We start from the raw sequence: 27908 nt of genomic DNA on the forward strand, positions 1-27908 counted from the left end.
TTTTTTTTTTTATAATTCTTTATTACACAACTGTCAATTGTTTCATTCAAAGCATGATAGATTATGTTGTTATCTCTAAATGAATTTGCACATGCCCTAAGTTGTTCATGTATTTTTCTAAAACATATTTATATGAGAAATGTTGATGGAGTAACTTCAAAACATGCTTCTACTGCCACAGAATTCTGTGCTGAAACAAGTACTGTTAAGAAATGTTTGAACAAAAAAATTGATTTCAAAAATGAAATGTGAATCACAATTTCTATTTGCAAGTCGCATGAAAATTGGGAATCTCATATAACATAAATATTATGTTAATAAATATTAGTTTTAACTAATGCACCATTACATTGAATATACAAAATAGCACAATACTGCCAAGGTGTGCAGCAGGAAGTACTAGGGACACAGCTCACAAAACTATAGCATGTGTTTTTATCTTATGAAATGGGAACTTTAATCCACCTATGGTCATTTATTGAACAGTAAATGTTATTCATATGATGTACTTAGGTGTTTTTGAGAGAAATATACATATATACTGTTTAATCATATCCATCTCATATTATTTCAACATCAAGGATTGCTGGATATTTTCTGTTAAAAATATGAATTTTTTTTTCCTAATACAAGATTTCAACTTGAAACTGACATTGAATATTTTTAAAGCTACTCCTCTGCAGATTTATTTCATCTTTTAATGCACCAAGAGAACCTTTGCTTGATCTGTGGTGAGACAGTCTCTATTTAATTAACACTTTATGTACACATTGCACAGATAGAGTCAAGCATAATTCATGATCTCAGCAGTCTATAGACCTCCATGAAACATCCGGTGAATTCCCCTGCATTCCGACATCTCCAGTTACTCGCTGCTCAGTCTGATTCCGATCTCAGGGTCAAGGATGATGTTGAACTAGTTGATGAGGCTGTAAAAGTAATGATAAAGTATAAAATTTTACACATCCAACTCCAAGCACTTCTCTTGTGATCTATACTACTAAATATATATGCAATCATTTTATGGCATTAGTTTGTATCATACATCTAGTGGACCCTGCTGCTTTTCAATTTCTTAAAAGAGCCATTGTGACATTGACCTTTAACCTAGCACTAAAAAGTTTGTGTCCTTCATTTGTCATAACTTATAAGTACCTCCATATCAAAATTGAAGTCTAATCAAGGCAATGACCTTGAATTTTTTCTGACCATTAATCATTTACAATGTCCCAAAGTCATTCCATTAATTGTTTACATACTGAACATAAAGTCTGTTAAAAACAAGAGGCACTGTGAGCAATGCTCACTAAGAATACCCCCCGCTTACCCCAATCTCCCAAAGGGTGTTGGTAATAGGTATAAACTACCTCTTTTCTGAGTGTAAAAAACAAATGGCATGACAAACCGAACCATATTGCTACTTCGATGTCCAGTGCGCGTGACCTTTGACCTTTTGACCCCAAAATCGATAGGGAACATCTTCATCCCATGGGTAGTCCATATGTATGATATGGTGACTGTAGGTGGAAAGGATAACGCTTTAGAGCCTGGAAACCATATTGCTACTTCGATGTCCAGTGCGCTTGACCTTTGACCTTTTGACCCCAAAATCGATAGGGAATATCTTCATCCCATGGGTAGTCCATATGTATGATATGGTGACGGTAGGTGGAAAGGATAACGCTTTAGAGCCCGGAAACCATATTGCTACTTCGATGTCCAGTGCGCTTGACCTTTGGACCTCAAAATCGATAGGGAACATCTTCATCCCATGGGTAGTCCATATATATGATATGGTGACAGTAGGTGGAAAGGATAATGCTTTAGAGCCCGGAAACTATTGCGTCTACAGACGGATGGACGGACAGACAGACAACCCGATTCCAGTATACCCCCCCCCCCCCCCCCCAACAACTTGTTGTAGGGGGTATAATTACACAAGTTATCACATCACAATGTCCCAAAGTCATTCCATCAATGGGCTCTTGACCTATAGACCTTAAAAATTCTTTTCAAAAATGGTCCCCTTGCATACTGAATATGAATTCTGTAGGTTATGAAATAGTCTCAGTATCATGTTCCAAATAAAGGAGTGTTTATGGTCAGGTGGAGTGCTATAGGGCTTGCACATCCAGGATGCTGGGTTATGTTTAACTGATAACTGTATAAAAGTACCGTATAAGCAGAATTTTTAGCAAGGATTTAATTTTAGCATTGTTAGCAAAAGTGATGAGGTTGCTAAAATAGAATATCGCTAACAATTTATTCCATACAGGAAATAGTAGTTATCTTTCCTGGAATTATAAAGTCTCTAAAATTAGCTCTCGCTAAATATATATACCCATTTTAAAGGGAAAATCACTAAATTTGTGTCTCGCTAAAAATTCCACTATTATGGCTTTCTGATTCCAAATAAAACATCCTATATTGTTTTAAAATTACAGTATACGTATTATCAATAGGACTGCTCAACTCTAACTGTAATACACCTCCTGCCCACAACCATTCCTGAACATGCTGCATTATGAATCATCTCCCAAGGTACCTATGATCTAAATAAATTTCATGTTTGATGATCTTAAATCCCTAGACATAAAAATTTTGTCAGATTTAGAGATTCAAATGCCCCACCAGATATATGACCTGTTAAGTCTCTAAATAATAAAAAGATACATTAAAGTCTCAATAATTCAAAATCAACATTCTTGACTTGGACATTACCATCTGTCTCTGGTCCAATAACGCTCCCATCTGACTCCTCTCTCTTCAAACTTCCTGCTGTCAAGGAACTGTCATCTGGCCTAAAATATAAATAATCATGTGTAATGTAATGAATAAAGTGTTATGTAGTGAATGAAGTGTAATGTAACAAATAAAATGTAGTGAATCAAGTGTTGAGAAAGTCAAGTGGAATGTAATGAACCAAATGTTATGTAATACATAAAGTGCTATGTAAAACAAGATGTGTTTGAGAAACATTGATGCCCCTGGATTACAACAAAGTGGAACCAGGTCAAAGTTAAGGTCACAAGGTCAAAGAGTTTGGTGTCAATGGAAAGGTCTTGCCACAAGAAATACACAGACCAAATATAAAAGCTCTACCTCCCATGTTGTAAAAGATATACTTAACTAAGATATTTCTAATGGTCAGCAAAAATTTTAATGTCATTTGTTGAGTTACAAGAGAGATACAGAGCTTTCAATTCTTTCTTATGTAAACAAAGCTCGTAAAATGTTTTTGTTTACATAGATTAAATATACTAGTAAAAGTTTTGTTTAAAGCAGATTTTTCAATTTACAAGTTAATTCTGAAAACAATTAAACAGTTTCTAGTGTTTACTTCAAGAAATAAAACAGATCACCAACACATCATGCGAATGCTGGGTGAATTTTATTTGGTTGACCTATTTTGACCTTAGGGCGGACATCATCAGAACAATTTTACATGAAATGCATTTACTAAAGCAAAAAATACGGCTGATGTTGCTATAAACAATCAAAAATCCGGAGATGTGTACATAATGCAGAGTTGCTTAACAACGCAAATACATACAATATTATTAGCTGGTTTACATTGTTTTCCAGTGTTTGTCACATCTCATTTTGTTTTAAACATGATATTTTCTATTAAGCAAGCTATATGTAAACAAAAATATGGTACGAGCTTTGTTTACATAACAAAGAATCATGAGTGCTATACCTCTCATGTAACTTAACAACTAACATTAAAATTTTTGCTGATCATTAGAAATACCCTAGTAAGCATTGTAAACATTAACAAGAGGCCCAAGGACCACATCGCTCACCTGAGTTACCTTGGCCCATATCTGAAGACTTTCCATATATATTTGCATGTAAAACCTTAGTCCATATTGTGGCCCCAACCTACCCCTGGAGGCCATGATTTTTACAAACTTGAATCTGCACTATGTCAGGAAGCTTTCATGTAAATCTCAGCTCTTCTGGCTCATTGGTTCTTGAGAAGATGAAATTTAAATATTTTCTTTATTTATTCTCAAGTAAAACTTTGATCCCCTATTGTGGCCCAATCTACCCCCGGGGGCCATGGTTTGAACAAACTTGAATCTGCACTATGTCAGGAAGCTTTCATGTAAATCTCAGCTCTTCTGGCTCATTGGCTCTTGAGAAGAAGATTTTTAAAGATTTTCCCTATATATTTGTATGTAAAACTTTGATCCCCTATTGGGGCCCCAATCTACCCCCGGGGACCATGATTTGAACAAACTTAAATCTGCACTATGTCAGGAACCTTTCATGAAAATTTCAGCTCCTCTGGCCCAGTGGTTCTTGAGAAGAAGATTTTTAAATGACCCCACCCTATTTTTGCATTTTTGTGATTATCTCCTCTTTGAAGGGGGGTATGGCCCTTTATTTGAAACTTGAAAACCCTTTACCCAAGAATGCTTTTGGCCAAGTTTGGTTATAATTGGCCCTTAGTTCTTGAGAAGAAGATGAAAATGTGATAAGTTTACGACGACAACAGACAACGGACAAATTTTGATCAGAAGAGCTAATAATGTGGAAAATAAAATGTGAAAATTTTCAGTTGAAATGGTGTCCATGCCCCTTTAATATTTACAACAGAATTAAGAAAGCAATCTGCAAATAACATGACAAACAATTTCTTGCCTGTGCTTCTTTGTCATGCCTTCATTTGAGGACTCGTCATGATCAACTTTGCGTTTTTCTGACTGGGGTGTATCTGCATCCTCTCTTACACGTTGTTGTTGTATTCGCCAGTCTACCGCTCTCAGGATGTTCTCTGAATCCTTGGGGCTTGTCTGCCAACACAAGTCAAAACGCATGCATCTAAACGAACTTTACTTCTTTCATATCATTTACAAATTATCTTCAATTGTAATACTTAGCTATCTCCTCAATAGCCATTTCAAACCCCATCTTTGCTAAGAAAGTCTTCAGAGATTTACCATTATAAAGAACACCTTGATGTCGTTAGTGACTTACCATTATAAGGAACACCTTGATGTCATCAGACTTACCATTATAAGGAACACCTTGATGTTGTTAATGACTTACCATTATAAGGAACACCTTGATGCCTTCACTGACTTACCATTACAAGGAACACCTTGATGTCGTTAATGACTTACCATTATAAGGAACACCTTGATGTTGTTAATGACTTACCATTATAAGGAACACCTTGATGTTGTCAGTGACTTACCATTATAAGGAACACCGTGATGTTGTTAATGACTTACCATTATAAGGAACACCTTGATGCCTTCACTGACTTACCATTACAAGGAACACCTTGATGTCATCAATGACTTACCATTATAAGGAACACCTTGATGTTGTTAGTGACTTACCATTATAAGGAACACCTTGATGCCTTCACTGACTTACCATTACAAGGAACACCTTGATGTTGTTAATGACTTACCATTATAAGGAACACCTTGATGTTGTTAATGATTTACCATTATAAGGAACACCTTGATGTTGTTAGTGACTTACCATTATAAGGAACACCTTGATGTCGTTAGTGACTTACCATTATAAGGAACACCTTGATGCCTTCACTGACTTACCATTACAAGGAACACCTTGATGTCATTAATGACTTACCATTATAAGGAACACCTTGATGCCTTCAGAGACTTACCATTATAAGGAACACCTTGATGTTGTTAATGACTTACCATCATAAGGAACACCTTGATGTTGTTAGTGACTTACCATTATAAGGAACACCTTGATGCCTTCACTGACTTACCATTACAAGGAACACCTTGATGTCGTTAATGACTTACCATTATAAGGAACACCTTGATGTTGTCAGTGACTTACCATTTTAAGGAACACCTTGATGTCGTTAGTGACTTACCATTATAAGGAACACCTTGATGCCTTCAGTGACTTACCATTATAAGGAACACCTTGATGCCTTCAGAGACTTACCATTATAAGGAACACCTTGATGTCGTTAATGACTTACCATTACAAGGAACACCTTGATGCCTTCACTGACTTACCATTACAAGGAACACCTTGATGTTGTTAATGACTTACCATTATAAGGAACACCTTGATGTTGTTAATGACTTACCATTATAAGGAACACCTTGATGTTGTTAGTGACTTACCATTATAAGGAACACCTTGATGTCGTTAGTGACTTACCATTATAAGGAACACCTTGATGCCTTCACTGACTTACCATTACAAGGAACACCTTGATGTCATTAATGACTTACCATTATAAGGAACACCTTGATGCCTTCAGAGACTTACCATTATAAGGAACACCTTGATGTTGTTAATGACTTACCATCATAAGGAACACCTTGATGTTGTTAGTGACTTACCATTATAAGGAACACCTTGATGCCTTCACTGACTTACCATTACAAGGAACACCTTGATGTCGTTAATGACTTACCATTATAAGGAACACCTTGATGTTGTCAGTGACTTACCATTTTAAGGAACACCTTGATGTCGTTAGTGACTTACCATTATAAGGAACACCTTGATGTTGTCAGTGACTTACCATTATAAGGAACACCTTGATGCCTTCAGAGACTTACCATTATAAGGAACACCTTGATGTCGTTAATGACTTACCATTACAAGGAACACCTTGATGTCGTTAATGACTTACCATTATAAGGAACACCTTGATGTCGTTAATGACTTACCATTATAAGGAAGACCTTGATGTCGTTAGTGACTTACCATTATAAGGAAGACCTTGATGTTGTTAGTGACTTACCATTATAAGGAACACCTTGATGCCTTCACTGACTTACCATTACAAGGAACACCTTGATGTCGTTAATGACTTACCATTATAAGGAACACCTTGATGTTGTCAGTGACTTACCATTTTAAGGAACACCTTGATGTCGTTAGTGACTTACCATTATAAGGAACACCTTGATGTTGTTAATGACTTACCATTATAAGGAACACCTTGATGTTGTTAATGACTTACCATCATAAGGAACACCTTGATGTTGTTAGTGACTTACCATTATAAGGAACACCTTGATGCCTTCACTGACTTACCATTACAAGGAATACCTTGATGTCGTTAATGACTTACCATTATAAGGAACACCTTGATGTTGTCAGTGACTTACCATTTTAAGGAACACCTTGATGTCGTTAGTGACTTACCATTATAAGGAACACCTTGATGTTGTCAGTGACTTACCATTATAAGGAACACCTTGATGTTGTTAATGACTTACCATTATAAGGAACACCTTGATGCCTTCAGCTCCATCTGTAGCTGTGATTCTGACACTCTTGTTACTAGCTCTTTCTATTGTCATGCCTGGCCATATCTTGGTATTTAGTATAACTCTAAGGCTACCATGAGTTCTCATCACTATGTACAAAATAAAAATATACAAATGTACCAGTTTCTCAACAACTACTCTGAAAATTCAATGAATTTTTAAATTGTTGAGTTGGAATCAAATATTTAACAAATCATTGAACTTTAGCTGCACTCCTCTTCATGGTATGGTGTAGGCGGTTTCAAGTCTAACATATAATTTACCATAAAATCAATATAAATGAATATATGACATAAAAAGCGTGCTAATTTAGAAAAATGTCAACTCTTCCCCTGCCCTGAAAATTAAGAGCATCACCCACCTGCCCCAGTTTCACCATGATGATGCTAAAAACCAAGTAATTTGCAATGTGACATTTTCTAAAATATCTAATAATTTTCATTTAATTTGACTATTCTGACAAGCAGATGTTAATTGGATTCCCTACCCAGTCTTGACTGGAACTCTGTGGGGGAAGGTGATATCAGATCATTCAACCTCAGCAGGCCCCTGCCACGTTCCACCCAGTTCTGACCATGGGATTCAAACACAAACAACTTCCCTGTGGCCTAAAAGAATGAATACACAATGAAAAACAAACTGTTACACAATTCAATGTTCAATATTTCTCATGTTATTGTCTTGGTTATCAAATAAAACATTTTAAAAAATTGTTGTGCGTTTCCTTAATATGAAGAGGTTTCTTTAGATTAACACATAATCCATTGTAAAAGTCCGGATTACATTAAAAGTAATTGCATATATCTTCAAATTCATTTAAAAAACATGATGTGTTTGTATTTTACAGTATGCATCCATAATGTTCATAGAAATCTATGTCCCTCAAAGGTGACAAAGTTCAAGCATATATTGTGTTAAACATCTGACTAAATCAGTGACATTTCAGAGAAATATACATTTGAGCTGATTCAGTTTACAAACTGATGTTCACAAATATAGAGGTATCATAGGTTCAATTTGAAAATGCCCCTGGTAAAGTTAGTTTTAATATCTATAGTGGTCTCTTTTACTTTACTTCTGTGACTATTGTTTATCTGTTAGTTTACTTCTGTGACTATTGTTTATCTGTTAGTTTACTTCTGTGACTATTGTTTATCTGTTAGTTTACTTCTGTGACTATTGTTTACCTGTTAGTTTACCTGTGTGACTATTGTTTACCTGTTAGTTTACTTCTGTGACTATTGTTTATCTGTTAGTTTACTTCTGTGACTATTGTTTATTTGTTACTTTACTTCTGTGACCATTATTTATCTGTTAGTTTACTTCTGTGACTATTGTTTATTTGTAACTTTACTTCTGTGACTATTGTTTACCTGTTAGTTTACTTCTGTGACTATTGTTTACCTGTTAGTTTACTCCTGTGACTGTTGTTTACCTGTTAGTTTACCTGTGTGACTATTGTTTACCTGTTAGTTTACATGTATGAATATTGTTTACCTGTTACTTTACTTCTGTGACTATTGTTTACCTGTTAGTTTACCTGTGTGACTATTGTTTACATGTTAGTTTACCTGTGTGACTATTGTTTATCTGTTAGTTTACTTCTGTGACTATTGTTTATTTGTTAGTTTACTTCTGTGACCATTATTTATCTGTTAGTTTACTTCTGTGACTATTGTTTATTTGTTACTTTACTTCTGTGACTATTGTTTACCTGTTAGTTTACCTGTGTGACTATTGTTTACCTGTTAGTTTACTTCTGTGACTATTGTTTATCTGTTAGTTTACTTCTGTGACTATTGTTTATCTGTTAGTTTACTTCTGTGACTATTGTTTATCTGTTAGTTTACTTCTGTGACTATTGTTTACCTGTTAGTTTACCTGTGTGACTATTGTTTACCTGTTAGTTTACTTCTGTGACTATTGTTTACCTGTTAGTTTACTTCTGTGACTATTGTTTATCTGTTAGTTTACTTCTAACACTAATGTGATTACTGTTTATTGTTAGTTTTCCAATTAAGTTTACATATAAAACAATTGTATAAAAGTTAAGTTTACATCTCTGACTATTGTTTTACTTGTTAGTTCACTTGCATGACTGCGGATCATTTACAATTCAATATACCTGTATGGCTATTGTTTACCTGCAAGACATTAGATTCTCCCTCCTCCCCAGTGACAACATCCACCTCTTTGTAATCTACATGCTTTTCTGTCCTAGCTTGGAATTCCCGGGCTGATTCCTCCAGAGTTAGAGCTTTATCTGCAACCATGCAAAACAACACCTAGCTGTGCTTATCACCAACATTTTTCATGTTTCTGTCATTAATCACTGTCTAGGACTAAATCATCAGTGTTTCTCTTGCACTACTAATGCCTTAATTCAGAACAATGAATGCTATTGAATGACATACATTTGCATCTGACCTAACTGTTCATAACAATAACCTGTTTAAACTCGTTTAATTTTTACCTGAAGGAGAAAGACATTCACTATTTGGATCTGCTTCTTTGTTTTCACCAGAAGGATCTGATTTGATCACTCTCTCCTCCAAATTTTGGCCAAATACAAATTCCTCTTTATTTTTCTCAGGAGACTTTGCAACACCCTGTGAATATATTGTCAAATCATCACCTCTAAAAACATACAGCAAACTTAAGTTGTTATCATCTTAAACTGATATGCTTTATATAAAATAATCTAATATTAAATTCTGATTTACAACTGCTGCCCATTTGAATTTAGATTTGCCGTTGCTCATTCTTAGCAATCAAAAGATTTAAAAGTGTAAAATGATTAAATCTATATCAGCAATGACTGCCATTAGTCGTCACTTAATGGTGAGCACATTAATTTCAATAGCCATGCCACACTCAACTTTATAGACCCAAACAATCAAAAGAGATGGATGTCTTATTCAGGGAATATCACCATTACACCTGGACAGGCAGCACATGTACTTATAGAATAAGAGTACCGCCAACAGTATATAATACGCCCATAAAAAGCTAATATAGGCTGTTTTTCTTACACCATGATTTGTAGAACTTGGCTTAAAGTAGTATCAGCAATCATCTGGGTGTGACATACTTTCTTTGCAAAGTACGTAAAAACAGACAAATCAATGAAATAATGTTCTCTATATATAATATTTTAACTTGGCATAAGATGTACAAAGTTTGATGATCAATCAGCCTCAACGGTTCAGTCTGTATCCTGCAACTACAACCTGACCTTGAGAAACAATAGGCATCCTTCATCTGGCATGTGTATGTGGAAGGTTTTCCTACTAAGTGATACTGCAACCTTGACTTTTGACCTTCAAAAATGAAAGGCCTCCTCCACTTGGCATAAGGAGTAAGTGTACCAAGTTTAACAGTCCTAGTCCTAATAGTACTCTCTGTACTCTGCATACAAGGTTTACCTATTAACTGATACTACAACCTTGACCTTTGACATCTATCCTGGAAAAATAAGCATCTTCCTCTCATTATGGTGATCAAATGTACCAAGTTGCAATATCCTAAAGCTTATGTTTGTTTCATGTTTTCCGCCACACTCAACAATTTTTCAGTTATCTAGTGGCACCCAGTTTTTATTCGTGGAAGAGAGAATCCAGATACGATGTACCTGTGAAGAGACCACCGATCTTCCGAAAGTAAACTGGGAAACTTTCTCACTTACCGGCGAGAGCGGGATTCGAACCCACGTCGACAGAGGTGAGAGGCCGTGTGATTTTGAGCGCGATGCTCTAACCACCAGGCCACAGAGGCCCCCTAGAGCTTATGGTTTGGTCTGTATCCTGCTTACAAGGTTTTCCTACTAAGTGATACTGCGATCTTGACCTCTGACCTTGAAAAACAATAGGCATCTTCCTCTCATTATGGTGAATAAATGTACCAAGTTGCAATATCTTGGAACTTATGGTTCGGTTTGCATCCTGCCTTCAATGTTTTCCTACTAAATGATACTGCAACCTTGACCTTTGACTTTTGACCTTGAAAAACAACAGGCATCTTCCTCTCCATCATGGTGATCAAATGTACCAAGCTGCAATATCCTGGAGCAAAGGGTTTAGTTTGTATCCTGCCTACAATGTTTTCCTATTAAGAAAAACTACGCCTTTGACTTCTGACTTTGAAAAAGAATAGGATCTTCCCCTTATCATAGTGATTAAATATGCCAAATTGTAATATCCTGGAGCTTACAATTCGGTTTGTATCCTGCCCACGTTTTCCTGCTAGGTTTTCTTACTAAGTGATTCTACGACCTTGACCTTTGATCTTGAAAAACAATAGGCATCTTCCTCTCATCATGGTGATCAAAAGTGCCAAGTGGTAAAATCCTGGAGCTTACAGTACAGTCTGTATCCTGCCCACAAGGTCCAAACAGACGGACGGACAATGCCATACCATAATACATCCCGTCTTCAAAGGATGAATAAAAAGCAGTCAAAGCTGCAAGATTAGGAAGTGAATGTTAAAAGTGTACTTACGGTAACACGCTCATTTAAATTTTGACCAAATATAAATGCTCCTGATTTTTCCTCATCTTTTGGAGATGATTCTGATTCTTGTCTGAAAAATACAGATTTTTTAAAAGATCCTTATTTCAAAATATTTATAATCAAAACAACAAGTTTGAAGAAAATCAATAAAACTGATGGATGCTTCCTAAAATGCATTTAACCAATGAACTACAACATGTACTTCAAGACAGATGACTCGGACAATGATCAATAACTGTTGAAAAATTGTTGAAATGAGGGGGGGGGGGGGGGGGGGGTCATATAAAAAGTATATGTTGAGTAATGTTACATCGACTTTTACAAAATGAAATTGAGTGACCTCTGCCTGAAAGCCATTTCCCTATTAATTATTTGTGTAATACATGATCAATATGTGCTCAAAAACTGTTGAAATACATGTATGGCATTTTTTCCTTACATAAGGTTTATGTTCTGAGTGACCTTGACCTTTCTAAAATGACCTTGATCCAAAAGTCCCTGTTTCAAGGAATGTTGGGATCAATTTCTTATGAAAGAGTTAGTGATCAATTATGATAAATTTCTGATGAAAGGGTTAGGAAATATGAGCTTGGGTGGACGGACAAACATGATGGCGAATATATGCTCCCCCAAAATTTTTCAGGGAGCATAAAAACATAAATGCCCCAGTTAGTAGTACAGCCTATTGTCCTGAGTCAGCAAATTCCTATCACAAGTAACACTAGAAAGGCCTTGTCAAATGGATGAAATTCATAATACAATCTATCTCATTTGCTTATTTTTTTATCATTCATGTCCCATTCAAGAATTTTTTACCCAGAATCACTCTTAGAGAAGTCACCAGCTATGACAATTTTGAAGAGTTTTAATTGTGGATCTAAAGTCAATTGGTCATCAACATATTGAATGAAAGGCTTTGTCACAAGACTTAAATACACATAATATAACTAAATATCAAAGCCTTCTCTGATCTATAGTTCAAAAGTGATTCAGTGTGATAAGTTCAATATTTTGATGAGTTGATCAAATGTCACAAACTATGGCACTCTTGGAAAGGATGACTCCCATCCAAACTACACACCTACCTGCAGTTCAAAAGTTATAATTAATGTAGAATTTGGATAAAAAGACCAACAATATAGCCTGCCATATGCCCCCAAATCTTCAGATTCAAAAGACATAAAATAGCCTACATGCACGTGCTAGTGATAATGTACTACATGTATCAACAACAAATAAACGATCTCTATCAATAAGTCTGTGAATGCCAAGTTCAGACTCAAACTAGAAACTTCAACGGAAAGAAAAGTACATATAATCAACAAACAACACTCCTTAACCCTGAAGTACGCATAATGTGTAACCACTTACAATCCACTCCTACAAGTATGACCTCCCAACCGATATGATAAGATAAGTTTATTCCAATTTTGGGCACAGAGGGCGTAACAGCAAGACAGCTTATAAAGAAGGAAATTTCCAAACAAAAAAAAGTTTACAACATTAACTAGAGATTACATGAGCTGCAAACTACATGTGGATGTAGCATGTGGGGGAAACGAGTACATACATATATGAATTGCAAATCAGGTGTATACACAAGTAGAGGGACAATATCAGTATTATACCAACATTTGAATAATAAACTATAATGATTTTTGCAGTTATAAAGCATCACTTTTTTCTGAAAGTTTTAACTAAATATTCACTCAATTTGACAATTACTGGTTTGTCTTCGGGCCATCATTAAAATTTTTTTTGTTTGATGTACTCCGACCCACATTTTTCAAGTCGGGTAGGTAGGTCGGTATTTTTTTTTGTTTTGAAAATCAGATTTACAAATTTAACTGATGTTTTCATTAAACACATAACGCTGCCAGACAGAATAGAGTTTAGAACATTCATTTTGTACACATTGTATATAATACACGTAAATCTTCCAATGTCTCCTAAAATTTACTCAGGACGTTTTGCATTCGTCACGGATGAGGACCTCTACAGTTGTTAATAAATAAATTAACACCCCTTTTTGTTACCACCGGTCGATTTCGACATTCATAATAGCAATCACTTAAACACTTTAATGTGATCCATGAATATCCAATTGAATTGCATGATGACAGCAATTTACAGTAAGTTTTAATATTACCCAATATAATTTTGATGCCGACTTTCCCGCATCGTTAAAATTGTTGTGACGATCGTGTTCCAGTTTAAGAGCAAAGTAAAAGTGCTGTTCACCTATTAAATCGTCATAACATTTAGATAATCCCATATCAAAATAATATGCGTGCCTTATCAAAAATATAGACCATCAACTTAAGCGCCGACTCGTGGTCCGCCATAATTTTGGTGTGCTATCCCACGTGATTTTTTATCTAAATAACTTGGCTTTCAAACTTTTGTACATAAATACGATCAGGCCTCGGTGGGGGAGTTCGTAGCTCCTTGTTCTATCTTGTTGGTAGATAATGTGGTAATTTGGAGCTGTGATGCGGTATATTTGATCGTTCACATAGAAAAGTGTTTGAAAAGTTCCCGGATTAACAAATGGTCATTATCAAAGTGAAAGTAGAACCGAAAGACGCCCTAAGGACATTTTGACATCAAGAATTCTGTAAAACAACTAGTCCAAATAATAAAAAAAAATGGCATCAAGTTTAATACTAATTCGAAGAATGTCTATTTTCCAGGGAGCAAATAAAAAAAAAATTAAAATTTCCAAGCGCAGAAAAAATGATCGGGTCGGGGCAAATTTCACGGGTTGGTCGGAGTACATCAAACAAATCAATTTTTATTTTAAGCCTCGTTAATCTACATGTCCCTACACGCCTTATGTACATGGCATCAACTCAAAAGTACCTTGCCAAGACCCTTTACTGGTAATTAGGAGAAAACTGATACATACCCATCTGATTTGGCAAGTGCAGCAGCAAAATAATTTTCCTGTGTAACTATCAGTTTCCGAGCTTTCGCTTTTGTAGGTTGATTAGAGTCACTTAATCCAGAAGCCTCCGTCTCTTTATCACTGTCTTTTTTAACTTCCACTTCACTTTTAACTCCTGAATCACCAGTGACCTTGCCGTCTTCACTGGGATCAAGGTCACTGCTGCCCGACTTCTCTTGATTTTCTTTCTCTTTGTTTTTCACATCACCCTCTTAAAAACACAATACATCTGAATGATACATCTAGATTTTAATTAAAACTATTTCAACATATAAGAAAATATATGGAAACTTATTTGAATATATGCAACAAGAAATTGTCATGAAAATATTCTTCTACTTAGAGCATGGGCAGAGTAATAATTTCCCTGTTCTGTATATTAAGTTAAATTCTAATATTCAGCAACAGTATAAAACAAGACATGTTCTTTTAAATATAACAAATGCCCCTGAAAGTGGCCATACTGATGAAAGACTTCACAGACAATAACATATTACATTAACACTATATGACTATTTTAGGCCTGCCCTAGAGGTTGCAAACTTAACAATACTGGTACCTCCCTTTCTGCTTTTCCTACATATGCATTTGGTTATTATACAGTATCAGAAAATTAAAGAAGTGTTTCAAATGATGAAGACAATAAATGACTGTGAAAATTTTGCATTTCATTTTCCTTACAGATATGCAGTTGTACACAAGATTTTTTTAATTTTGGTAAATTTTTGGCAGTTTTTGCTCCGCCCTTATAGTCCATGAGGTACAGGAGTCCTGAAATTTACAATTTATGTCCCCCTTGTCCCATAGATGATTCATATCAAATCTGAAAAGAATTGTATTGTTAGCAATCAAAAAGTTAAAAAATGTTCATTAGGCCAATTCAACTTAATTAGTAGATTATCATCCAGGATCACCAAAAAGTATGGGGCGGGTGGGATTTTATTTTATAATTTTTATTTTCTGAGAAAAATTTTAATGACAAGCAAATAATGCATCATTTAATGCCAGATGGATCTATGCTTATTTCACAGACGAATATGCTTATTTCACAGACGAATTCCAGGTTAAGCTTTAATTTAAAACACAGAAAGATATCAGACTTCTTCAAGATATGAAGCACATTAATCATTTCCTTTCATTTACGCCTGTAAGAAGGCGGGAAATTAAGGAAACCATAGTATGACTAATTTTCTTCACGTGGCTTTTCATGTTGCTATACCGGAAATGTAATAAGAAGTGTAAATACCGGAGTCGGACATGAAAATTTTCCGGAAATCACAAGCTCAATAAAATAAAAAAAATTCCGAGCAGGCCGATTTTTTAGGGGCGGGTGGAGATGATAATCTATTAATTAAGTTGAATTGGCCTTACACCGGTTCCGAGATATGTCCGAGTTATTTCCCTTTGGAGAACTCTTGTACATAGTAAGGCGCAAAACAATTTGTATACATGCGGGAGTGGGACAAATATTCATTACCACGCAAGTCATTAAGTTTCTCATATGCCGTTTGATCACCCAAATTCAAATGATACACAAAACTAATAAAGTGATAAGTATTTAGGGAGTAATCAAATACATGGAATTCTATTTTGCTGGTCGTACGGACCATATCTAGTATATTACTTGCAAGTATGACATTGTTTTTATGTTTCCACTTTAGTAAAACATTTCTTTCGATGGTATTTTGTATTTCCCACATTAGAGAAGCTGCTTTTAATACATTTTATCGTTTTCCTCACTGGTCCACTTTGTCCAACTTAGGCATTCAAAGTTCCACTAAATGTACCTCATACACAAAAGAGCTCATAGCTTGAAACTGCCGTATTGTTAACGTACAATGATGGATGCTGACTAATTTCAATAGGTTACCTGAGTGACTCAGGTGAGCTAATATATCAAGGTTAAAAACATTTATAAAATCACTTGATTTTCAAAATATGTAATACTGCTGGAGAAACCTTTATGAAAAACACATCAGTGATGAGATCTGTTTGCATCTTTGGAAACACAGGCTAATTAAAAGAAAACTACTTGAATGAAATTTGTACCTTTTTGTTTCAGATTCTGAACACAGAAAGAAAGAGGTGAAGGTCGTAATAATGATTTAGATGGACTGGAGCTCTCTGTCTGGTTCAACATGTCTGCAATAGAAAACGACATCAATGACCCAAAATTACTTCTCATGAAAAAAATAATAGTGCATCATTTACGATAGCTGTGAAAGTGATGGCAACCATTTTTTCCCCACAAAACCTCTCAATGGCATGGGAATATATATTAATGATTAATAAAACCATTAGAAGAGAAACCAATCAAAACTATGTTATATAACACTATTAGTGTGACAATATTCATTATCATTATTCAAAATTACTCCAAAATTATTTTTTTTATCCTCACATGAAATGCAGATCCTCATCTATATTCATGGATATTACAGACATGACAAACACTATATACCCGGCCATATTCAGAAAGGGGCAAACAAATTCTTTGTTAATTGGTCAAGGTCAAAAAATAATGTCCCAGTTGTATAGCTACCACTAATATGTATCAGTGTAAGAGTTTCCATAAAAAAAATTGTCAATAGTTGCTTTGAAACTGAGCTAAACACCGAAAAGGAAAAGTTAGGTCAAAGAAAATGTCAAGGTCAAAAAATATTGATGCAGTTGAATAGATGTCACCCATATGTATCAGCATAAGGGGTTTGATGAAAATATCTTGAATAGTTTCTTTGAAACTGAGCTAAATGGAAAGTATGGTGGAAGGACAGATGGAAGACGGACATGACAAACAATATATGCCCCGGCAATATTCATGGTGGAGCATAATAAAATCGTAACTTATTTATTACTTATTCAGCAGATAAGGATACCCTAAGTATCACAGAATTTTTTACCCCTCCAAAACATTTTATTGCAGAACAGTCACCCAGCTATTGAAGAAATTTGGAGTGTTTTTCTGCCTGGTAGCAGAAAAAGAAAACAGAGACAATTATTCAGAATATTCTCTGGAGCAACAAATTAAATTATTTGTTACACGATTGAAAAAGGCAACACTACTGCTACAAAACATTAATTAAAATCCAGTCCAAGAACATTAACAAAAGTACCATTCTGGCAATAAAACATATATAAAATAAAATAAAAAATGTTGGATCCGAACTTCAAAAAATACTACCCAAATCACCCCAGGAACATCCATTAAAGCTGGGCAGTATGACTCTGATGTGTGCAATAAAAAATCTTCAAAAAGCAGGTGATACAAGAAGATCAAAATCTAATCTTTAACTGTTTTACATTGTACCTACCCAGTTTAGATGGAGCAAGAATAGAGGACTTGTGTGGGCCACTGCCTTTGTTATCTAGGAAAGACAAGATTGCAGTGAGTAATAGTATCACATTTCAAGAAAGGGCTATTCATGTGAGTACTGCTAGAGAATTTACCTGTGCCACTTGAGGTTTGAGATTTTGAAAACACTGAACTAGAACTGAGTCTACTAGGAGCTATATACACTGCAAGAAGATTGTAAAACATTCTATTGTTATTAGTAAATCAACAGCAACTTGGTAAGTAAATCAAATATGAACAAATAAAGTGTCTGTTTAAAGTTACTATGCAAATCATGTTAAAGTATTGATGCATGTATAAGAACACCTACAAGTTAATACAATTCTAACTCTCCTGCAAATATGAGTCTAATGAGTACTTTGTCAATCCATATTTTATTTATGTTTGATATCCTTTTTTCCAAATCTAAAATGTCCCTTGCCATCAAAATTACTCTTTAACCATAAATCTAACTCAACAGTGTGAAAAAGATTAACTTCATAGCCCTAAACAGACACATTTATTCCTTTTACCCAAAATTTTACAGATAACTTAATAAAAACATTAACAAAATTTTTAAAAGTTAACTTCATGAGAACAGTGACAACATGCAAACCTGGGTGTGTATTAAATGTGGAGTGAGAAGAATTTGAAACAACATCTGATTTCAGCATGGGACGTGGCCCAAATGGGTTGGGCGGAACCACTCCTACAAATATATCATCAAGTCAATGACTACGAATCATTCTTAATATTCATTTTGAACCAAGTAGTTAACATTATCTACAAATACAGTAAAATATCTGTATCTCGAATATGGTTTATCTCAAATATCCCGCTTGAGTCGAAGTCGATCGCCGGTCCCGGCCGTTTTCCCTATATAAATGATTAAAAAAAACTTCTGATATTTTGAACACGGTAATCTCGAATACCCCGCTTATGTCGAAGTATTTTCAAGGTCCCATACCCTAAATTCACCAGGTTTATCTCGAAGTGCAGTTGATTTTCCGCTCTGCTTACCATACCAGGCGTCGTTAAGTCACACATTCACACCCGCAGCTACATCAATTATAATTATTGACCTCTAATCCATGCTCGCCTTTTCCGAGACCCAGGTCGCAATAAATGGTTCAACAGCTTGGGTGATTAATGAAGCCCTCCAACATTACGGCTAAAGTTCACCGCCAATTATGAACTAACACACCCGATTCCAGGGATGGTGTTTTGAATGACACACGCTCTATCATTAACATATGGGTTAGATAAACGCACAAAATCGTCGAAGTACGCTTGAAGGTAATGCTCTTAATAATGATAATGCATTTAATAACACACGCTTCATCATTAATACCAGTACCGAGTAAACATGAAAATTTATTTAATACACATTTAAACGTTTTTTTAAAGTCGAGCCTGGACATCAGTAAACTTAAAGTAAGCATACGTACAGGCACGATCATCTTAATTTTGAAACACATTGTGAATTCAATTGGATGTTTATATATATATATATATATATATATATATATATATATATATATATATATAAACGAAATGTTTGTCTTTGAAATTCCACAATATTAATTTATCAACTTGTATTAAACTATAAGAAACGGCAAGGGGGTTGTTGTTTATAATGCAAATCCCATACTATGCATCAAATATCCTCCTTCAAAAAAAAAATATCCAAGATCGATTTTGGATATCTCGAACCCCCGGATATCTCGAAGTTTTTTTTAGGTCCCTCGGACTTCGAGATAGAGATATTTTACTGTATTTAAAAACTGTCTGAGAACAAATTATAGCCTACTGATACATGTCTTTAAATGATCAAACTCATAGCAGCCAATGTCACAGAAGGGAAGATAAATTTTACTGATTTACTTCATGAATTCTAAAACAAAAAAATTCAAAAGAGGATTTGCTAATCTTACAGGCCTGCTTCAGGTAAAGATCTTAAATCTTTTAAATTAATGTCTATTGGCTACACATTAAAGTCTTTATACCATAATACAAGGAAGAAGTCTACTGTAATAACGTCCTGTCCAGAAAAATGTTTATGTTTAATGCTTAAAACTTACCATGAAATGATCCAGAACTACCGTCTTTGGTCTAAAAATAAAGTTTATTTATACAATGAAAGTGAAATGCATGTCTGGTAAATTCAAAAAATTGTGAGATTCAGAGAAGAATACACCTCTAAATTTCACTCTGTAAAATTCAATAGGTTAAACATACATGTATCAAGCTAGGTAAAATCAGTTCCTTAAATATGTTGACAAAATAAAAGTTCAGGAATTCGAAAATCTATTTCTGTGGATTGGCATATGATATTAAATAGGATGAAATCTTCAAGATTTACAATTTATACACACATATTCAGTAAAAATTAGTTTTCCAAAATACATTTTGACACAATTCTATACTTATTCAAGAGTACCGCACACGGTACAACATACGCCCGTTAGACCTCCAGTGCATTATCTGTATCCATGATGAGAAAATAGACCTCCAGTGCATTATCTGTATCCATGATGAAAAAAAGTCCAGGAAACACTTTGATCTACCTATTTGCCCTACACTAGGTCACGGTGCACCAATCAAGTTGAAATATGAACTGAATATGTATTTCTCTAAGACTTAAAGAGGGAGGTTATGACAAAATTGCAGGACAATGCATGTATTCATAACCAAAAAAAAAAACTGGAAAAGAAAAAAAGGGGAGTTTTCTACTAAGTGATACCATGACCTTGAAAAAAAATAGGCATCCTCCACTTGGCATAAGGTATATGTGTACCAAGCTGGACCATCCTAGCCCCAACAGTTCAGACTGTATCCTGTCTACAATGTTTTCCTACTAAGTGATACTATGACCTTGACCTTTGACTTAAAAGAACAAAAGGCTTCCTTCACTTAGCATGAGGCAAATGTGTACCAAGTCTGACGTACCTAGCCCCAATTGTTCAGTCCGTATTCTGTCGACAAGGTAATCCTATTAACTGATACTACAACCTTGACCTTTGACCTTGAAAAACAATAGGCATCCTCCAATACACAATTTCCGAGTTGCCCAATAGTTCTTTCCTTTTGTAGAACTCTTACGCATAGTGAGACGCAAAACATACTTACATACCCATGCGGAGGGTACAAATGCTATCGCTGCCTTCATATATTGCCTAAAGGATGATTATCGGACATCATGCAACCACGCAAACTGCTGGGGCACCCAATTTTAGTAAGTTTATGATTATTTGGTTATTTGGTAATAAAATAGCTCAAACAAAAATCAATAATCACTATCTTTCTTTGATTAAAAATATCACTAATGCTGAAGAGAAAATAAAAATAAATTCATGTTTGATTTAATGACCTAATTCAAACAAATAATATTCTTCATATGGTCAGTTTAATGAATACCACTGGCTGATATAAACAAAATTTATGCTTTCATAACTTTTATCCTTATTCACATAGCTAGTCTATAATATATGTACACACCATGTACCCACCAAAGCATTCAACAGAATACTGAATGTACCTCCATCAGAGAAGAGCTGAGATCTCAGAACTTGCGTATTGGCATAAGGTATATATGTACCAAGTTTGATGGTCCCAGCCCTAACGGTTCAGTCTGCATCCTGCTTACAAGATTTTTCCTACTAAGTGATACTTTGACTTCTGACCTCTTACCTTGAAGAACAAAAAGCGTCCTCCATTTGGCATTAGGAGTATGTGTACCAAGTGTAATGTACCTAGCCCGAATAGTTCAGTCTGTATTCTGCCTACAAAGTTTTCCTATCTACCGATACTATGTTCTTGACCTTTGACCTTGAAAAACAATAGGCAGCTTTCTCTCATCATGGTGATTAAATGCACCAAATTGTAAGATCCTAGACCCAACAGTTCGGTCTGTATTCTGCCAACAAGGTTTTCCTATTAACCGATACAACTTTGACCTTGAAAAACAATAGGCATGTTCCCAGAGTTCTTGAAAACTTTTTTTTCTCTGCAAGACATTTGGACTGGGAAATTTTGTCAGCCTGAACAATTTTGTGGAATTTTAAATAACTTACATAAAATTAAACAATGAATAGAAATTTAGTCAAATTCAATTCCATTGAAATTTGACTTTGTTTTAACTTTTCAAGCAAATCCTTAGTTTTTTTCATATTCCGACATCAAACATCGGTACTTATGTACGTTGATTTGCTGAATTTATGGTTTAACTCCATTTACTGACATTATGAATTATGATTTATTTGATACATGTATAAAATATAAACGAAGTGTCAATAACTCATTTATTCATGAATAAACTATTTCAAAACTAAATAATGGTTTTTTTTCCTCATCTTTAACATTGAAAATGGGCCACACTTGAAACTTAAAGGATTATTCTGCACGATAAATTAATAAATGATGTGTTCTTGGATTAATCTATATACAGAGAGAAAATCGGAAATCAAATACACCTCCAGTTTTAAGGTTGGAACCATTTTTTTCACAAACTAGTAAAAATGTTGTTTTATGGTCAAGGGGTGTCACCCTGGAAACATGTCTCAATAGAACACATATTTTGAGGTATATTTATTTTATTGCAATACTAAATGATAAAACTAAATAATACAATTGTGAAATAGCTTTACGTAATATTTTTTATAAGTTTGGTGTGAGATTGCTATTGCATGAAGTAACAGATGCCATGCCCCTTTCATCATATTTCAGGCATTCTCATAGTTTTTATCAGTGTTCTTAAAACCCGTGTGGTCCACGGTTTTGTTCATATTGTTGCATGTTTCTTGTTATTGTTTAGACTTAAGTGTTTTGTCTGTATATTTTACTTTATCAGCCACGAGGTTGCCATATTTGTTTGACTTTTATTGTATTTGCATTGTGACCATTGCGGAGTGGAAGTGATTTTCCAGTTCTAAAATTGATTTAACTGCAGCTATGATTTTTTGTCGGACAATTGGACTGCAACCAATTTATATCGGACATTTCGTTTTTGTTTTGTTTTTTGTCGGCAAAACCAACACTTTTCAAGAACTCTGTCTTTCTCTCATCATGGTAATCAAATGTACAAAGTTATAAGATCCTGGAGCTTTGCATACAAGGTCCGCAGAGATAGACAGACGGACAACGCTAAACCATAATACATCCCATCTTTGACGGGCGTGTAATTAGTATAAACCTGAGGTGTTTCCGAGGATTCTTTCTGTCCTCCACTGTCTTCTCTCTTATCATCTGAAGAATCTAAAACAGTGTTTAAAACACATTTTAATGATATATACAAGTAACAATATGCATGATGCAGTGATTTTTTAAAGACCCATTTTAGGTCCGAATATCGAACCTTTCCCTTCCCAACAATTAACAAATGTTTCGCAATTTAACTTGCACTTTTCCCAATAATAAAAACTGGCGAACATTGTATTTGTTAAAAAAGAAAGTTAAATATGTAAAATAAAAGAAGAATGACATCAATTTGTGTTTTGATCTCGTTTTATATGACATATTTAGTATATTTAAAATAATGTCTAGGTTTTCCCAATTTGATTAAAATGTTGTCAATTTTTCCGCATTTGAAAGCCACAGGACTCACTTGAAAAATCACTGATGTGTTGGCAAATCATGCTCCACAGTGTTTAATATCATCAGAAAAAGAAAACAACTTTCAGATTCTTAAATCTACAGTTAAAAAACTCCTGCTGAAGACTTCAGGACCTGAGATATATAATACATGCAAGTGCTTTCAAAAGTGGAACATTGCACTTAATTTTTATATATCCTGCAGAGCTGACAGGTGTTAATAAGCATAGGCTGGGACCAGAGATGACCAGTGTGCCTGTTATTGTTATGAAAACATCACAAACCCACCCCCTCAAATGTTTATTCAACAGTTAAAATGAAGATTGATGAAACAATACTTATAGGTAGTTCTTGTTAAACTAAGGAATTTGAACAGAAACTTTTACATCTTCCCCAATTCAACAGTCATTTATACATTATTTATTTAATTATGACTTATAAGTATATTATAAACTGATAGTGTATGTTATGAATTACAGTATTTACCATAATGGTCACTTAAACATTTAAAATAAATAACACAGACTATAATGACCAAATAATTTTGAATCGACCAGTATTAACCAGTATTGACCGATTTTAACCAGTATTGACCACTGGCCCGGTCAATACTCATATTGACCACTTTTTTGCCAACCCTGCACTGTATCATGCTAGTTAAATGTTTTCTATGAAAACATTTTAATACACTAACCTTTTGTGTTATATTTGTTGTTTTAAAAGTACATAATTTCCTCAACCTACACATTTAAAACAATTTTAATATTTTTCTTTAAAATCGTGCAAACAGCTTCGGTTTGCTTCATGTTAGTTGAAATTGAACAGTTCCAATGTATTGTGCTACATCATCAAATCAATCTATAGAGCAGAAAAGGTGACATAATTCTTTTCTTCTTTTTTTTCCAAATCTTACAACACGCTTGGCTCTCTTCTTACCTTTGACCTATTATAAAATAAAAAAATATTACACGGAAAATTCAGCATATATGATTGATGCCTTGTTAAGTTTTAAGCTGTCGGTCAATAATAATAAATGAATGGTTTTGGTATATTTGTTTACATTCAGACAGTAATCGGTGATTGGGATAAGCAAGCGCCCTGTGCCATAGTCGCATTAAATTATAAAATGGCGTATAGAATATTGAAAACAATATATACATCTATACTTAGTGAGCTTTCCCCCGACTGACTTTTGTAGATCTATGAACTTTTCAATTTTTGAGCTGACCCCCCACTGAATCTATATTGATTTAGTGCTTGAAAAATCTTTATTGCTGTAGTGCTTTTGTAATAGTACAACTTTACGTTCTTTTAAGCGCAAGTATGACTTTGATTTCCTCAGTATCTAATCAAACAGTAAAAGGTTATCTGATTAGTTAAAACCGTTAAATTGTAATTTTAACGTGCACTGACTAAAGATGCCACACAAAAAAATTCCTAAGCGTGAAAAAGGGTAAACTTTCCTTAATTTTCGTCTGAATGATAAGCCAGTACTGCCAGTAGACACTGTAGGAGCAGAAATGATGACGCGAAAACATCAAAATAGACAATCACGATGAGATTGATCAATTCTAAAGTAAAACATACTTAAACACAAATAATAAAACTATGGCAATACAGTCTGTCAGTATAGTGTTTAGATTATAATTTACCGGTCTCTCGGACTCGTCATTCTAAAATGTCACATAAAAATTTCAATATGGTGCATTCATTTTAGAAATGTCACATTGATACTAGCTGGTAACGTGCCATTGTCACATTTAGCAATTTGCTTATCCCAATCACTGAGTAATATTTCTTACTTCTAACAATTTAAGAATGAAGATAAAAGTGTTAAAATACCTAAATTATACCTAGTAGATGATTATCATTTAATATGATTTGCATTAAAAATAAAATCAAGTTAAATTTTCATGAAAATATATAATTTTTACCATTCTGGCTTTCTATACATTTTTAGCATTGCCACTAATCACATATTCTAAATAACAAAAAATAACCACATGACATTTTGGAAACTATTCAGATGGATTGGACTTGGCATTAGCTAAATAATGTACATTATTCTAAATGATTTCTTGGTCCATTTTTCAAAAAATTCAAATTCTGCTTTATTTGATCTTATTTTGCTGAAACTTACCAATAACATCAACTTTGATTCAAAATATATTGTCTGACACAACAACGCGATTTCATGTTTTGATTCCAAAAATAACCAGCCGCAATGGCAACGGAATCGGTGCTCATTCAACATAATCAACGAAAATAAAAATAGCATGATACAATGGGACGCACAATACAGTGAGGACCAGCTAAAGCTATAGTTTTTGTAAGTGGTCAAATTAAAATGAGTGGGTGGGAATAAATATAACACACTGACAGGAATAAACTAAAAAATCAATGACATGTACAGATCGATGCTCACTCAACTTGACGATCAAACTAACTCTCTATCACTATTAATTTTGTATCGCTTACTGTCCAGGTGTAAAAATCCCAAAATGAAAATGGGCACTCAATTTTCCGTTCAAATGAAGACTTCCATGGCACAATATTCTATCTCATGGGACTGAAGAGTTCCTATAGTCTGCTTTATCTAGTTACTGATACATTGTATCTCTACATACCTACTTGCACTTTGCTAATTTAAAAAACAAACTATAGGAACACTTCAATTTTGGGAGATAAAATATTGGGCCCTAGAAGTCTTCATTTGAACGGAAAAATTAGTGATGGTTTATTTTATGGAATTTACATTCTTAGACGGTAAGTAATACAGCATTAATAGTGATTCAGATTTGGTTTAATAGTCATTGACAACTAACTGATTTGAAGCAAACGGTAGTGTCACCTAAGTGTACATTAATTGCTAGAACTGGCCGAAGATGAAAGTAAATTTCCAGACATGAATTAGGAAGGACTGCTCCAAGATTCGGTGAAGGGGTCAGTCCAAATATTCAGCCAAGCCAAATTTCAGCCGAGATTAATCTCAGAGCAGTCCTTCACACTTCATTTCTGGAATTCAGCTTCGGCCAGTTCTTGCCTGTTAGAACTGGCCAAAGTTGAACGTAAATTTCCAGACATGAATTATGAAGGACTGCTCTGAGATTCGGTGAAGGCGTCAGTCCAAATATTCAGCCAAGCCGAATCTCAGCCGAGATTAATTTACCTCTACAGTGGTAACTACCATTAATCATAAACTTAATCATAACTTAATTTAGTTACATAGATTAGAATACTAGAAAATTGTCCAGGTCACCGAAACACACAAATGCATATAATTCAATTTTGGGTTACTTCATTCTCAAGAATAAGAGTTGCCACTGAGCCTCTAGCTGGCTGGAGTACTTCACTCTCAGACTGACCTCAATCTCACTGAGATTACACTGACCTATGCACTGGCTGTTTACATTAAGGTAACATCCTACTTGACCTGACTTGAATGTGACCTAAAGCCATAATGACAGTTTTATCGATAAGATTCAGATTCAAATAATGAACTAACGGGTTGAAGATACTGGTCTTGTTGACATTTCTTTTCATTAAAATACGGAGGGTCTGTCGCCGAGGTTAAAAAGCACAAGTCTTAAAAGTAAATATATTTTCAGAATGACATGTTTTTTAATGTGTAACAATGGATTTACAACCTTATGATTTTGATTATTATTACTTTATTGATGAAATGCGAACTAATTATTGGATGCAGAGAAAATTCAAGTAACTGAACATGAAATCTGAATCAAAGAAATACCGGTTGAAAGAGGAGATCGTTATTGAATTATTCAATTTGACAAAACACAGTAACATTTTCCGTTGAATCACCTTCTGAATATATACAATAACCGCTTTATCACAAAAGAAAGATATTAATGCTAAATAAGTGTTATGAAGTTTACACAATCGCGCTCACCCGTATAAACATCCGCCATGTTGATTTCTTTTTTAACTCTTTTACCTTTTCGGAGCGATTCACTTCCGGTTGTTAGTGGCGCCAAAATTTAAAAGTAAAAAAGACAAGCTATACTCGCTGTTTACTGTCCATAGACCATTAATAGTATCTTTGACAACTCATAAAAAACGGTATTCCTTATGGAAGAATTGACATCAAAAATGTTAACATGTCAAAGGCTCTTGTTTATTTTATCGAATATAAATATTTTAGGCCTATTTGTGAACTATTAAAGTGAATTAGTACTAGGCCTAGTTATGGGCTGGGTTTAGATAGTCAGACTGATTTGTGA

At 34.5% G+C, this 27908-nt stretch overlaps 1 protein-coding gene across 2 annotated transcripts; it reads right to left on the reverse strand.

Annotated features, from left to right (window-relative positions):
* Positions 1–27617, reverse strand: LOC125671104 (ran-binding protein 3-like). Of its 2 annotated transcripts, XM_048906562.2 has the most exons (16): positions 27578–27617; positions 23270–23331; positions 20160–20190; positions 18695–18787; positions 18195–18263; positions 18059–18112; positions 16797–16889; positions 14709–14958; positions 11789–11870; positions 9766–9901; positions 9437–9555; positions 7780–7900; positions 7242–7381; positions 4651–4802; positions 2722–2801; positions 1–929 (listed from the first exon to the last, which is right to left on the reverse strand). In XM_048906562.2, the coding sequence occupies exons 1-16, from the start codon at positions 27594–27596 to the stop codon at positions 877–879; spliced, it is 1554 nt and encodes a 517-aa protein (XP_048762519.1). In that variant the 5' UTR covers positions 27597–27617; the 3' UTR covers positions 1–876. The 2 variants fall into 2 exon arrangements, with proteins under 2 accessions (XP_048762519.1, XP_048762520.1); XM_048906563.2 differs by lacking the exons at positions 18195–18263; positions 18695–18787 and having other exon boundaries at positions 27578–27614.
* Between the last annotated feature and the right edge of the window lie 291 nt (positions 27618–27908).

Source organism: Ostrea edulis, chromosome 4, assembly GCF_947568905.1.
Source record: "Ostrea edulis chromosome 4, xbOstEdul1.1, whole genome shotgun sequence".
NCBI classification, from domain to species: Eukaryota; Metazoa; Mollusca; class Bivalvia; order Ostreida; family Ostreidae; genus Ostrea; species Ostrea edulis.